The sequence below is a fragment of the Pseudoliparis swirei genome, chromosome 2 (assembly GCF_029220125.1).
Source record: "Pseudoliparis swirei isolate HS2019 ecotype Mariana Trench chromosome 2, NWPU_hadal_v1, whole genome shotgun sequence".
Taxonomy (NCBI): domain Eukaryota; kingdom Metazoa; phylum Chordata; class Actinopteri; order Perciformes; family Liparidae; genus Pseudoliparis; species Pseudoliparis swirei.
Genome location: NC_079389.1, coordinates 11,094,711 through 11,108,139, shown reverse-complemented (window position 1 = coordinate 11,108,139; position 13,429 = coordinate 11,094,711). Strand labels below are relative to the sequence as shown.

Here is a 13,429-nt window from a genome sequence, read left to right as displayed (position 1 = left end):
CAACAGCATCCAGTTGTAGACCCTTAAAATAATCTATACCTCAAAGCATTCAACATTCAACATGGACAGTGCCTAACATGCTAGCAGGAGAAAAAAGAGAATGCTTAGTTCATGTCTGGGAAGTGGGTTTTAATTAGTTTATTTGATGAGGAGCCTCGACAACCATTCACTACATATTGTAATCGGAATGCAGAAAAGGGAAGTTCATCATCAAAAAATAAGAAGTGCACTTGCAATGCAAAAGCCCTAATCAGTCTTCAAACAGTTAGGATTATGTATTTCCCTTTTCATGTTGTTTTAATTCAAAGTACAGGGTTTCCATCTTTACATTATTGCAGAAGTAGGAGCCAGTGAGACGGAACATTGGTTGGAATAAGCGTTTACGATTGACTCACATTGACCTGCTAAAAAAAATGGATTTCTACTTTAATGTTTTTTTTACTAAATCAATGTCTTGAAATAATATTGAACCATTTTGTGTATGGGTTGGGCATGTCCTCATGGCTCTGGCCCATCACTTTGATGAGGACGAAAGAGCATACAAGGGACTGTAATCATTTTTACATCATCTTGGGCCAGCACTGTATAATTAGAAAGGGTTGATTTCCTTGACCACAGCAGGGTTTAAAATTGCAGGCCTTGCCCCAACCGGGGTTTAGGAAAGTAACAGAAATAGCTCTGGCGAGTTTCTGTCCTTGTGTCCTTCTGCGTTATAAAGTGTCTGTCAGATGGCAGAGCAATCACCGTGACACACTGCAGCCTATTCACCAGCACTCGGAGGGCCAGCTTTTATGTGGCGCCTCTTGTTTTCTGAACCAACGACCAAAATTACAACTTTGTCTTAATCTCTTTAGCATGCAATATGCTTGTAACCTGTACCAGCCACGGGCTGCTGTGCAGCTAGTGATACTGTTTCTGAAAAAGGACACGTTTTTACTACACAAGGGTGTATGTGTAGGATAACTGCACCAGTTATCATGCCACCACAGAATCACAAATAATACCAATTACATTATGATATCTTATGTTTTCTTTAATTGTGAGGTTGCTCACTGAAGGAAACGAATGCTGCTGTCAAAGGAATCGGTCTTTAGACTAGTTTGATAAAGAAGAAGGGTTTTCTTAGGAAGATGATTTTTTTTCCTCCTATTATATACTCTCTGTAGTTTTATTCTTAATTTTAAAATACCACACTTAGGGGCTTTATCATTTTTATTTTATTTACAATATTTATGAAATATATCATTACTTTATTGTTTTTAGTTGTGGGGCATGTTTTGCCTTTATTCAGGAGTAAAAGTAGAAAGATGACAGGAACTGATAGGAGGGAGAGAAGAAACAGGCTATACAGATTATATATTATACAAAGAAAAATATTGTCATTACAATGAATAAATGTCGTAATAAAATCTCACACTTGTGTTGAGTGCTTACTACAGGGAGAACTTGACTCAAATGATCTTCTTCAACTCTTCAATAACTCTATCTAAAAAATGAAAATAAAGAAGGGAATACGAAGTGCTGGATTTAAGTGTGACATCAGAGAAGGTGAACTTCAGCTGCCCGGAAAAGCACACACACTCGGGCTGTGATTTAAAAAAAACAACCAGATAGTCAAAGCTGAAAATTATTTAAATATTCGATTGTGCTAAGCTTTCTCCCGAGCACACTTAATTCACCACATGACGGGAGTCACCAGATCAATTTGGGAACAGTGTCATGGACATAATGTGTAATTAGTTTGAGCATATACATTTTTTTGGGGACACATATTCAAACTAACAGTGGCTATTGACAGCCCTGAGACGCTTCCCTCAGGAGCCTTTACAGTGTCAGTTTCAATGTGGATGCAGGTCCCCCTCAGGTCAGGGTAACAACATGTCCTGGCCTTGACTAAGTGACCTTTGGGCCATTCACAGGTTTTTCCATGTCTGGAGGCATGCAGAGGTGTCATTGCAACCTTTCCGCTTCCTGTCTCTGGCATTCTTCTTTGTTTAGGAGGCTTTTAAAACACAGACCAGCTTTGTGTCCCCTGTGGCGAGGCAGAGGCGTGGAGAAAATAGGTCTCTGTTTCTGATTAGCCCGGCAGCCCAACAACACTCAGACCCCGAGGAGAGAAGCAGGATGCGAATAGCAGCTTGCCTCTTGGAGTTGAGTCTTCAGTGATTTCTACAAACCTCTGGCTGCAGACGGGCGTCAGAGCTAATCTGCTGCAGTCTTCCCGAGCAGCACAGAAAGCAGAACCAAAGCTAATTGTCAGTACAGTGGTTCACCACATCTGCAGTTATGTTTTAGCTGGCTCTGCTGACATATGGTCTGTATTATTAGTGAGGTATTACATGTTATCTTGAGGTTGATTATTCATACATTTTAATTTGTGGCCATGATGAGTGGGCAACTTTGATGCCGCAGAATAGATGAATTTGCAGTTTGCTGGCTCCAGTGCTAAAATGTTCTTTCCATTCAGGTTTGGTTCTCAGTAATGCAAAACCTGTTTTTTCCATCTCGGCCCGGACTCCTTCGGGTAAAACTAGTAGCCAGGTTAAGTGATTTGCAAGCCCTGAGTGAAGTCATGTGCAGAGACTGTGGGGAGCCATTTCTGTGAGGACAAATTACATCAAGAGGTGAGACAAAAAATGAGAAAAGAGAAGGGAATACGAAGTGCTGGATTCAAGTGTGACAGCAGAGAAGGTGAACTATAGCCGCCCTGAAGCCCAAAGGACTTACAGGGCACCATGAAGCCAGAGGAGCAGTCTTCCAGCTTACATTGCAAACTAGCAGATTTCTGAACAAATAAATTGTATTGCACACCACCGCAACTAGGTTAACAGGTTTTTTAAAGATCATAATTACACAGTGGTGTTTTTACATGGGAAACACGACAAAGTAAACTTCCATACAGATTAGAACGAGCATGACGTGTGGATTTCTTGTTGAGTCCTAAGTGTACTATTATTGTGTTTGAGAGGTTAGTTGACAAGGGGCACAACTGTTATTAAGGTCAATGTTGATTTGTTGGGCAAATGTACCAATGCAGAAGAAGTAGATCCAGTTTCCCCCCCACAGGTGAGGGTTGATACAGCTCCTTGATACAGCTACTCAAAACTGTGATGCAATGCAATGTGGGCTCTTCAAGCTGCTCAGTGTTGATTACAATACATTTGACTTTGAGTTCACATGTATACGAACACCTTTGCATTGAAATACCAAGCTACTCTTTCTGTTTTTTTAATACATCTGCTCAAATTATAAAACATTTCAAAACAGTCACAACAAAACTATACAAACTACATAATTCCCTTTTTATGTCACCCCCACTTCCTCCCTTTTTCTTCAGCTTTGATGTTCCTTTTGTGCTCACTAATGGCAACAAACTCAATTTGATCTTATCCAGTAATCTTCAAAACTGGCGTTATGTTGAAGACGTATGAGCCCAGTTGATGGGGAGTGCTTGTTTTCCAATCTGGGATTGATCAACATTCTGCTGTTTTCCTGCAGAGCGATAAATACAATGTGGATAGAGGCAAGATGAAGCACCTGGCTTTGAATGAGTGACATTTAATGAATTTGATGACACATTTTGGTCTTTAACCCTTGTGTTGCCTTAGGGTCATTTTGACCCGAATCAATATTACACCCTCCCCCCGCTTTAGGATTAATTTGACCCCATTCAATGTTTAATGTCGGTGTTCTTTCGGTAGTCAACAAACAAACATAAAGTGCCTCACACTTAAACTTGGAAACAATATTAATTCTAATAATTTTCTGGAGGTTTTAATTGCTGGCGTCAAATTGAACCCAAAGGGTAAAATATGTTAGTAAATATAAAGGTAACAGGAGGGTGAAACATTGAATCGGGTCAAAATGACCCAAAGGCGGGGGGAGGGTGTAATATTGATTCGGGTCAAAATGACCCTAAGGCAACACAAGGGTTAATAACTTAAAATACTTCGACAGTAACAACTAGCCTGTGTGTTTAGTGAATCACATGTTATCTTAACTCATCGGTCAATGACACAGCCTTATTGACTCCACGAACTGGATGTCCTTCTCATGTGCCCCGATGGCATGAGAAATGCTGACTGCCCGTGACCCCGGGTTTAAAAACCAATGTGGCCCTGTGTTGTCAATGATCCAGGTCTCTTCTGTTCTTGTCCCACCTCTACTGGTCTCGTTGTGGCCCCAGTGAGCTCCATGTGAGCAGTGGAAACAGGCCAGTGCATCGACAGCTTAACTAGAAAGAAGCTAGATGCACGGTGAATATTTTTCCTTCCATAGACTTTCTGTAGGAGACAACTCTACTGTATGCTGAGATCAACCATGATCCCTGCTGTGTAAGTGGCCCCTGTCTTTGTAGCGTAGTTGCATAACAGGCAGCTGAGTACCTTACAATGTAATGCATGTAGAACGTTTTGTGTGGCTTCATTTTATTAATTCAAAGTGCATGCGAAATATTTTACTCTATCTGTTTTCTATGAATACTCAAAAATGGTCAGATCCTAGTTGCTTTCCGCAGCAAAAAAAATGGTTTCCACGGTTTCCACTGAGGTTTTACATTCCTGGTGTTCAGACTCAGATGGTAGTAAAAGTAAATGATTTGGGACATTGTTTCAGTTGGGTCAGCTTCAAGGTCACTGTGGTCATCCTTAGTTATCAAAACAAAAAGTCTTTGCAAGTTCTGGTCTGTGTGTAAAACAAATTAAATTGTTTTGCTATCATCATCCTTTGGTAATTATACGTAAAACATCTCTTCAGATCAGTGTACTAGAATTCCACAGTTCTCTTTGAGTTCATGAAGTTTGTAGGTGACTCTGTTCTTGATAATATTGTGACGTTTTAATATTCTATAGGTGGAGGCTTTCTGGCTCTTCCTATATATCTTAGTTAGGTTTTTGTGTTTCATAAATTGTGCAATTAAAAAAAGGTAAATACTTCACACACATTCTTACAGTGTTGTTTTCTAGTATTTGTCTGCTTGTTGAGCTCTTCAAACAGTGCAGAGTTCTGCACAATCAGCAGTGTGAACATATACACAATACTGATTAGTGTGCAGTGCATTCATATAACACACGTTAGTACATTTATTCATAATTCTCAACAACATTGTACTTTGGTGGAAACACATTTCAAATTCCACTGGGCACTAGCAAACAAAAGTGTGACTCAGTTTGTCCTTACATCTTCGCATGAGGTAAAACAAAAGCTATTTGTAAAATCAACCCTGTGTTTCTCCTCAACAGGGGATGTCCACAGCCACAGTGCCCAAAGAAGATTCCCACCCGAGGGAAGCCCTCAGCTCCACGAGCCGGGCAGCGGGCAGCCTCACATCCCGGATGATGTCTTCAGATTAAGCCTTGCCAAGGGAGTGTCCATGTCTCTTCCATCCTCACCTCTCCTGCCACGACAGTCCTACATGATGCCCTTACGCCCGAGCAAGAGGTCACCAGGTACTGGTTGTCCATATATTTTAGCGTTTCTATGGTTCCTGGTGTTGTAACTGTATTTCCAATAGTTCAAATATTCTCAGAACAAAAGGCTTCTGTTGTGGACCATACACTATACACTACCATGAGTATTAACATGAACAAGATATATTTGCTGCAAGAATGTGGCTCGATTAAATTCATTGCACACTATTTCAGTCTCAAATTCCATTCCCGTCTACCTCCAGGTGTTCTTATCCGATAGTTGAGCATTTGATACTTTGATGCTCCAGGAATGACGATCCCTCGGCCTTAAAACTTTGCTGCTGCAGCTTTGAACTTAAACCTCCTTCAAACTTGTGAAACAATTCTGAGTAATTGTTACTCTTCAAAATAAAAGTTATACAGAGGGCAAGTTGATAAAGTAAAACTATAGCTCGGTGGTTCTGGATCCCAGCACCTTGACTATCAGACGGGGTGCAGAGGATTGCTCTTGTCACTCCACTCTTGTATTTGATCACCTTGTGTCGATGTGGAGGTTTCTACAACCGCACTGCGTGTTTACACTATACTGGCTGGTAATGGGCGTGTGTTTACACTGGATCCAATTGTCAGTCCTCTCGAGCTCCTTCTATCCACCATGTTGAGAACATGCTTGTCAGCAGCTGTGGGGTGCTTCAAAGCAGGGGCTATCTTTGGAGCTGAACTTGTCTCAACCTGAGTCTTTGTATTCTGAAGACTTTGCGAGGAGAGAAATCTTTTCAGTGGTCAATGCCGCCCCACTCACATGTGGCACTCATCTGTGGGCTATCTCGCCTTTGTTAAAAGTGGTTACAGCTTTGCTCTGTTTAGTGTAAAGATGAGTCGATAGGAAGGGGGTAGTATGGTTTCATCCTTATGCAAACTTGTGTTTCCTGGATTTTAATTTTGTTTTCAATTAGCTGATGTAAAGTAGTTCTGAAACTGGGCACTTCGCAGATGATGGAAAACAGGCTTCCGGACGCGCGTGAATTAAGTTATCAACATTTAATGGCAGGAAGTGTAAAACAAACATTCAAGGCGCTCTTCCTCGGCTCCCGGCTCCTCCGCTACCTGTAGAAGAGACCCGATTTCTCTAATCCACGGAGTTTTATACTCCAAATCACTGGCCCCGGTCAAAACGTCACTTCCGGTCAAGTCGCTCAACAAGTATTTTCACAATAAGAGTCCTGTCTTGTTATTGTCCGCATTAAAGTCACTTTCACAATAAAAGTCCCTTGTTATTGTAAGTCACTTCACGGAATTCAACCGGCCTCGTCAATCTATAATACTAACATACAGTCACTCTCATGCAACATACATTAATTCTTGCCATTTACATTTGCATAGAGTAAACATTACCCCTATGCTTCATAATACATTAATAACAATATCAATATTCTCCCTAATATTTTCTATTATAATATCTTCCTATATGTATTAATTTAAAACATAAGACCTCTGCAGATGTTATCAAAATAAACTATTACAACCGAACACTGATCAAGTTGCTGTGTTTCTGGATTTTTGTTGAAATGCAATCATGCAATTTTCATCATATCATTTCAAACCTCATATTGGACTTGTAGGCCCGCCATTGTGATGCAGTACATTGTACCAATGTTCAGAGGAAAAGCAGATATATCATTGCTTAGGCACGCTTAATCCCAGGTTTATAAAAAAAAGTAGAGTTATATTTGCTTTTTTTTTAAACCCAAAGAGAGTGTTGATGAAATGTTCATCTTCAGTAATGACATGAAGGACACAAGGTAGTGAGAGATGAAGGAATAGAAGAGACTGGGTTTGTGAAGGTGAAAAGGACTCTGCGGACGGGGGATGGGGGACACTCATTAACGGCATAGTCCCACTGGGGGTGCTCTGAGGTATGGAAAAAGGAAGAAAAAAATGGACTGACAAGATAGGATGTTATGGAGGACAACCAGGAAGAAAGGGGGATGTTTTGTAGGCTGTCCTCGCAGGTAACTGTGAAAAGCGGTCGGGGGAGAGTTCACACCTCCAGTTAATAAACACATACTGAAGGAAATGTCTCAGCTCTGCGACGAAAACAACATGGGTCATAATCCTTCTCGCCGAGCCTCAGTACACTCAATTCAAGACTCATCTCCGTTGAAATGAGTGTGAAACAATTCATTGTCGTTATACTGATGTTCTGCTAAATCGTTCATTTTGATTCACCACGGATACCTAGCGAAAAGAAAGCTGGAATCATTGCAACCATTTTATCAGCATCATGCATACATTTCTACTGATATTTGCAAAAAGCTCATCAGGCAAAAGACAAAGTTTAAAAAATATTGGTTATACCACACATCTATTTGTTCACCTTCCCATCAGTGATGTGAGGGGGAAGTGGTTTCGCTGATTCAAAGAGCATCTTGTGGCCTGGCTTCATTTCCTGACACATTGGATAATCTATCGCAGTTCGGAAGACTCAAACTTAGTGGTTGGTGTTTTCTTTTTCATGAAAACTTCACAGGGGAGAACAGAGAAACATTGAGTTAATTAGGAGCGTAACGGATGCCTGAGCCACAAAATCCTGGTGGCGTTGAGTGCCATAGCTTTGATCAGCTAAGCCCAGAGCTTAACCATGAAACACTGCACCCTGACATGTGTTTAGCAGCACCTAGGCTTTATAGTCTTAATAGTTTACAGGCACCATGAAGGTCCAGGGAGGAGCATTTACTGCAAGAATGTAGCCTGAAACGACCCATCTTGCCGTCCAATCCAGTGCAGGTCAAAGATCAGGAATTGAACAACTTGAACCTCGATCTTAAGTGGGTAGAAAATAGCCGATGACACTTTTTCAAAGGTTGGAAACTCCCTGCGCGCCAGCTCTCAGTCTCCTGGGTATCTACACAGTGACCTCCTCTGGTTGTTATATGTTACTGGGCCATTGAGGGTTGAAAAGCATCTGTTGTCCTCAAGGTTGCGCTGCTTGTAAAGATGACGCTTTGGCAGCTGTTGGAATGAACACTAAATGCTCCCCTCTCCATAATTATACTTACAAACAATATATAGAGCCAGACTGCACCCCTGAAGTATAAGTTGGTGGCCAGAGAGGTGATTCTGGTGCTGCCACTGGATGTACCCATACCCCATGCTTTGCCTCCCCGTCAGCTTCCAATGGATCATAAAACAGCAATTCATATAAAAGTATTGCTGTCATGTGAAGTGTATCATTTTAATTAGTATATCTGGAATGAGGCCGCAGGGTAAATTGTCTCTGGTATTAGCTTTTATTGTGTAAATTGAAATAGTTGAGTGTATTTTTCTATGATGAGAGCTTTGTTTTCGGAGGTTCAGAGGCTGATTCCTTTATCGATCAGCAAAGCAAGTCAGAAATTCACTATTCTGACATCATCTCCTTGCTATTTAGTCGGGAACACGTCCGTCACACTGAGACCCATTGGGCCAAACTGAAACCAATTATCTGCAGCTTCTAGCTTGTGTTGTTGTTGTTTTTATTAATGACCATAACCTTTCAGTAAAATGTGTTTTCTTTGAGATTTTTTTTTGAGTGGGGATAAAAGTATTAAGACAACAGACTACATCAAACAACAATAATCTGGTGGAATTTCTCTGTAGATTTGTGTGTTTTAACTAAGCTTCAGAGCAATTGTTAAAACCATGTATAAGTTCATGTCTAATTAAACTGACCTTGTCGAACGGAGATTTGTGAATAGGATTCAAAGTGATTCAATCCCCAATAACTGTAATCGATTTCCCCATCGCAATATTATCTTTAAAATGTTCTCGCCAAATCATTTGTTAGAATTTGTATTAACCTGTATGAGTACAATGTTCATCCACTACCGTTTTACATCTTCATCGCCAGATGAGTTCACATTATTTTGCAGCACCGTCATTAGGGCAGGACTGGTCTTCAAAGCCCGTTGTAGCCTCTTTGAGGGGAGCTCTCCTGAAGTCCGCTCTGGGGTATTGACAGTAAGCACACAGCCCACTGGGAATATTGATGTCTTTTTGAGAGCCGAGCTGCAGAAGACCTTGTGATTCTGCAAGAACCCTTTGAAATGTTCCTCTGATGAGCACCCATGAAAAGTTATATCCAGTTCTTCACTTCACCGCACTTCGCTACACTCCAGCTTCGGCTGATTACCTTCGCATTGAAAATGCGGAAGGTTATGGTTTGATCGCCGTGTATTTATTTATTTATTTGTATGCGTGTTCCTCGCATAACAAAAAAAGTTTTAAACCAAATCGCATGAAATTTGGTGGGATGATTGGTTATTATCCGGGGACCATTTGATTAGATTTTGGGATCAATCGGGTCAAAGGTCAAGGTCATGGAAAGGTCAACATCTTCTTTTTACCATAGCACGGTCAATTTGTATCCAATTGGCAACTAATGCCAACATGTTCGTAATTCAATGCCCAATCTTGTGATATGCGAAGGTATGCCCATTCTAGTTATCACATGCAATCCCCTTTTTCATCTGCAGTGCAATCCCAAGTCCCCTCCTGCCTAATAGACCAACATGGCTTCTGCAATTGTTGTTATCTTTGAGGAATGTATGACCAATGTGCACGGTGGACATTGAGTACATAATTCATACCAGTGTGTGAAACAGCATGTGTGAGATTAGTCATGACGATGTAGTCTTTGAAAAAGATGACTAGTTTCTCTTTGTTGTACAGCGCATACATGGCAATAACCCGGAGATAAAGGCATTATGTCAGGCTGTGAATAGGGAATGAATACAACATGTGCACTTGCATTTTAGTCAACAAAGCATCATTTCTTTAACAGTTTCTTCGCCGCTTTGCAACCACAATGTTGAAAAGATTAAAAGCTTGGTCCATCTTTTAACTCTAATAAGTATATGTCATGCTCCTCATTAATAGGAATGCAACAGACTTTGATATGCAGCGCTCCAAATGCCAGCGTCATCTAATATATTATTTTTCACTTCTGAGTTGAAGAATGACATTTTGGAGCATAAAGGGGGCTGTTGTGAGACGGCTGCCATTCCCTCTGCTGCACAAAGAGTGCACACTCTGATTGAAAAGTTGAAATGTGAAGAAGTCAGAGTCCATCGTGAAGAATGCTCGGAAATCTCCTTGATCACTTCCTATAACCATGAACAATCCTCTCTTTCATTGGCATTGACTGGACATTGTACGTTCTTGGTCATAGGTATGCCACTGTTTGGTGTGTGCGTGCATGTGCTGAGTGATGGTTGCTGGTCGTGGATTCCTGAATCTCACAGTGAATACTGGCGAGTAAAGAGTCCTCTGCAGTCCTCCTTGCCTGGCTGCTTTCCCCGAGGGAGACGCTGTTCTCTCTGTTTTTCTTCCTGTAGCCCATCTACTCACATTCCCTTTGTTTGCTTGCTTTTCTTCATGTGTATATTACCGTGTGTATTTACAAGGACACATGTTTACTGTACATTGAAGGTGAGCAGCTAATATTTTTAGAGCTAAATTATCACTCATGGAAACATTTCTGTAAGCTAAAAACATACTTTTGATAGATTATGTGAACTTAATATGCCCTTTTTTAACCCTTGTGTTGCCTTAGGGTCATTTTGACCCGAATCAATATTACACCCTCCCCCCGCTTTAGGATTAATTTGACCCCATTCAATGTTTAATGTCGGTGTTCTTTCGGTAGTCAACAAACAAACATAAAGTGCCTCACACTTAAACTTGGAAAACAATATTAATTCTAATAATTTTCTGGAGGTTTTAATTGCTGGCGTCAAATTGAACCCAAAGGGTAAAATATGTTAGTAAATATAAAGGTAACAGGAGGGTGAAACATTGAATCGGGTCAAAATGACCCAAAGGCAACACAAGGGTTCAGATCATCACATCCAATACACATTGAGACATCATAACTATCAATAAAAACACAACTGCAGAATAATACATGTAACATTTGTTAAGAAACGTGTCGCTTCCCCTAATTAATGTGAATAGATTGGCGTTCTGAATTTTGCGTCCGAACTCTGATGAAAGTGAGAACACGTCTCACGTCTGCCTCTCTCTGTCCTTCAAGGGTCATCTGACACTTCCATCTCCTCAACCTTTTCATGCCTGTTATAAACTGCAATTGCTTATTCGTCAGTGCTTCCATCTCGAAGGGCAGAGCGGTTACAGCTCGCTGTTAAATCTTGAGATTAGATTTTGAGACAAAACAGAACCTGTATGCTTTGTCTTTCATGAGCTGATGCTCGAACATCAGCATCTCTCTTCCCTGTGTCATCAGCCCTCAGATGTGGTCTAAAAGGACCCTTGATAGCCAGCAACATGTTTGTTGTATCATGTGTGGATCCCGTGTTCCTCTTGGCACTTTGTATAAACCCAATCTGAATTTAAGCACATGGTTACAATTCCTCAAACTATGCGCCTTGATTTGAGATAAAACGCACTCAATTAAATATATTCGTCTGTGTGTTTTTGGTCCAACATATTTACCTGAACTAAATGTGTCCCACACACAGAGCCCCCTGTGTCTCTGTTGTTCCACTTGAATTGGAGCCGTGTGACTCGGGTGTAATAGGTTGTGCCTGACCGTCCACCGATGAATGGAGGGTTTCAGGACTCTTTGGCTTCGTCTGCTATAAATAACAGGCTGCACTTGGATTGCTTTGTAGATGCTTCACTGGCTCAGACTTCGACCTCACCTATGTACTCGGGCTGGGCGGTATATCAATCTAATATCAATATTGACATTGCGTCGATATTGCAAAACATTTACGCCATGAGATTTTTGTTAAATAATCATTGATAATGTGAATATAATGACTAATTATAAAAAGCATTATAATAGAACAGCTATTTATTTCTTTATTTACATATTGCCTAACCCCACTATGTACACAAACTTCACGTGTGGAAAACCTCATTTTAAGATTCTAGTGTTATTATCACCCGTTAAAACTCTTTTGCACCACATAGTGTGACTACTGCTTTCTGCTCCTCTGATAGAGGAGCCCAGTAAAAGTACTTTGAGCTCTTTTACTGGGTTTATATCGTGACTTCCGCTAACAAGCAAGAAGAGAGAGGGCGTCAAAAGCACCATTCCCCACGATGCATTTCAAGTTGCATATCCATAGATGGCACTGTGCATCAAGATTACTTTGACTGTCATGCTTGGTTTGTGGCAATGACACTTCCAGATCATGTCCCCTAATGTGGCTGCTGCCGTTACTCCCCCCCCCCCCCCCCCCCCACACACCTCCACTTTTAGTATCTGGCCAAGAGCGAAGCCGCAGTTTTTAAAAAATGTCGTCTAACTCAGAGGATTTTTTTACTGGAGGTGGGAGGGACTGGTTATCAAATGTGGTAATAGGAAATGGTTATCGCTGCTCTTCCATTTAATCGTTATGTTATGAATGGGGTTACAGATGCAGTCATCTGGAAGAGGGGGAGGTTTGGATCGGGTTACAGTGGGTCAAGGTTGGAGTAGAATGGAGGAGTCGTTTAAGGGGAGGCATGCTGTTGCGATCCTCCCTGAATTGATGGATCTATATTGTACAGTCAACTCATGTTAGATTGTTTCCTGCAGTCAAACCTTTGATTTTGTGTCTGGACTCTGGAAATTAATTATTTGATTCCACCATAAATTGTGGGATAGAAGTAGAGTACTTGTCCAGAGCCAGTTGCTTGGGAGATGTTTGTTTCAGGTCGAGTGTCTTTGCTGAATCTCCTGCATGTACAAATAATTATAATGTCATTCTTAAGAAAGATTAGTCAATATTTACTGCCAATCATAAACATAACCTCATGTTTTGTCTATGTCGGGCAAATTAAAAGCAGTTTTTGCAGAATATGCATGAGACAACATGGGCAAATCCTTGTGTACGCACAGAGATGGAAAAGGAGCTGTGTCTCTCGTGGGGTGTGTATGTCAGTGGTTTGTGTTACAGGTCGGCACAGTGAGCAAGCATTCTGTTTGGAGCGGGGGGAATGTCTGAGTCTGTCCTGGTGAGAGAACCGAGCAG

At 41.1% G+C, this 13,429-nt stretch overlaps 1 protein-coding gene across 3 annotated transcripts in view; it reads left to right on the top strand.

Annotated features, from left to right (window-relative positions):
- The window catches only part of tanc1b (tetratricopeptide repeat, ankyrin repeat and coiled-coil containing 1b), a 98,097-nt gene that overhangs the window by 23,389 nt on the left and 61,279 nt on the right, over positions 1-13,429 (top strand). For 2 of the 3 annotated variants that reach the window (XM_056422883.1, XM_056422874.1), the window contains exon 3: positions 5,241-5,447. The exons of the other annotated variant lie outside the window; for it this stretch is intronic. In XM_056422883.1, the coding sequence (XP_056278858.1) occupies positions 5,241-5,447 (207 nt within the window). The remainder of the gene's footprint in view (positions 1-5,240; positions 5,448-13,429) is intronic. 3 annotated transcript variants of the gene reach the window in all.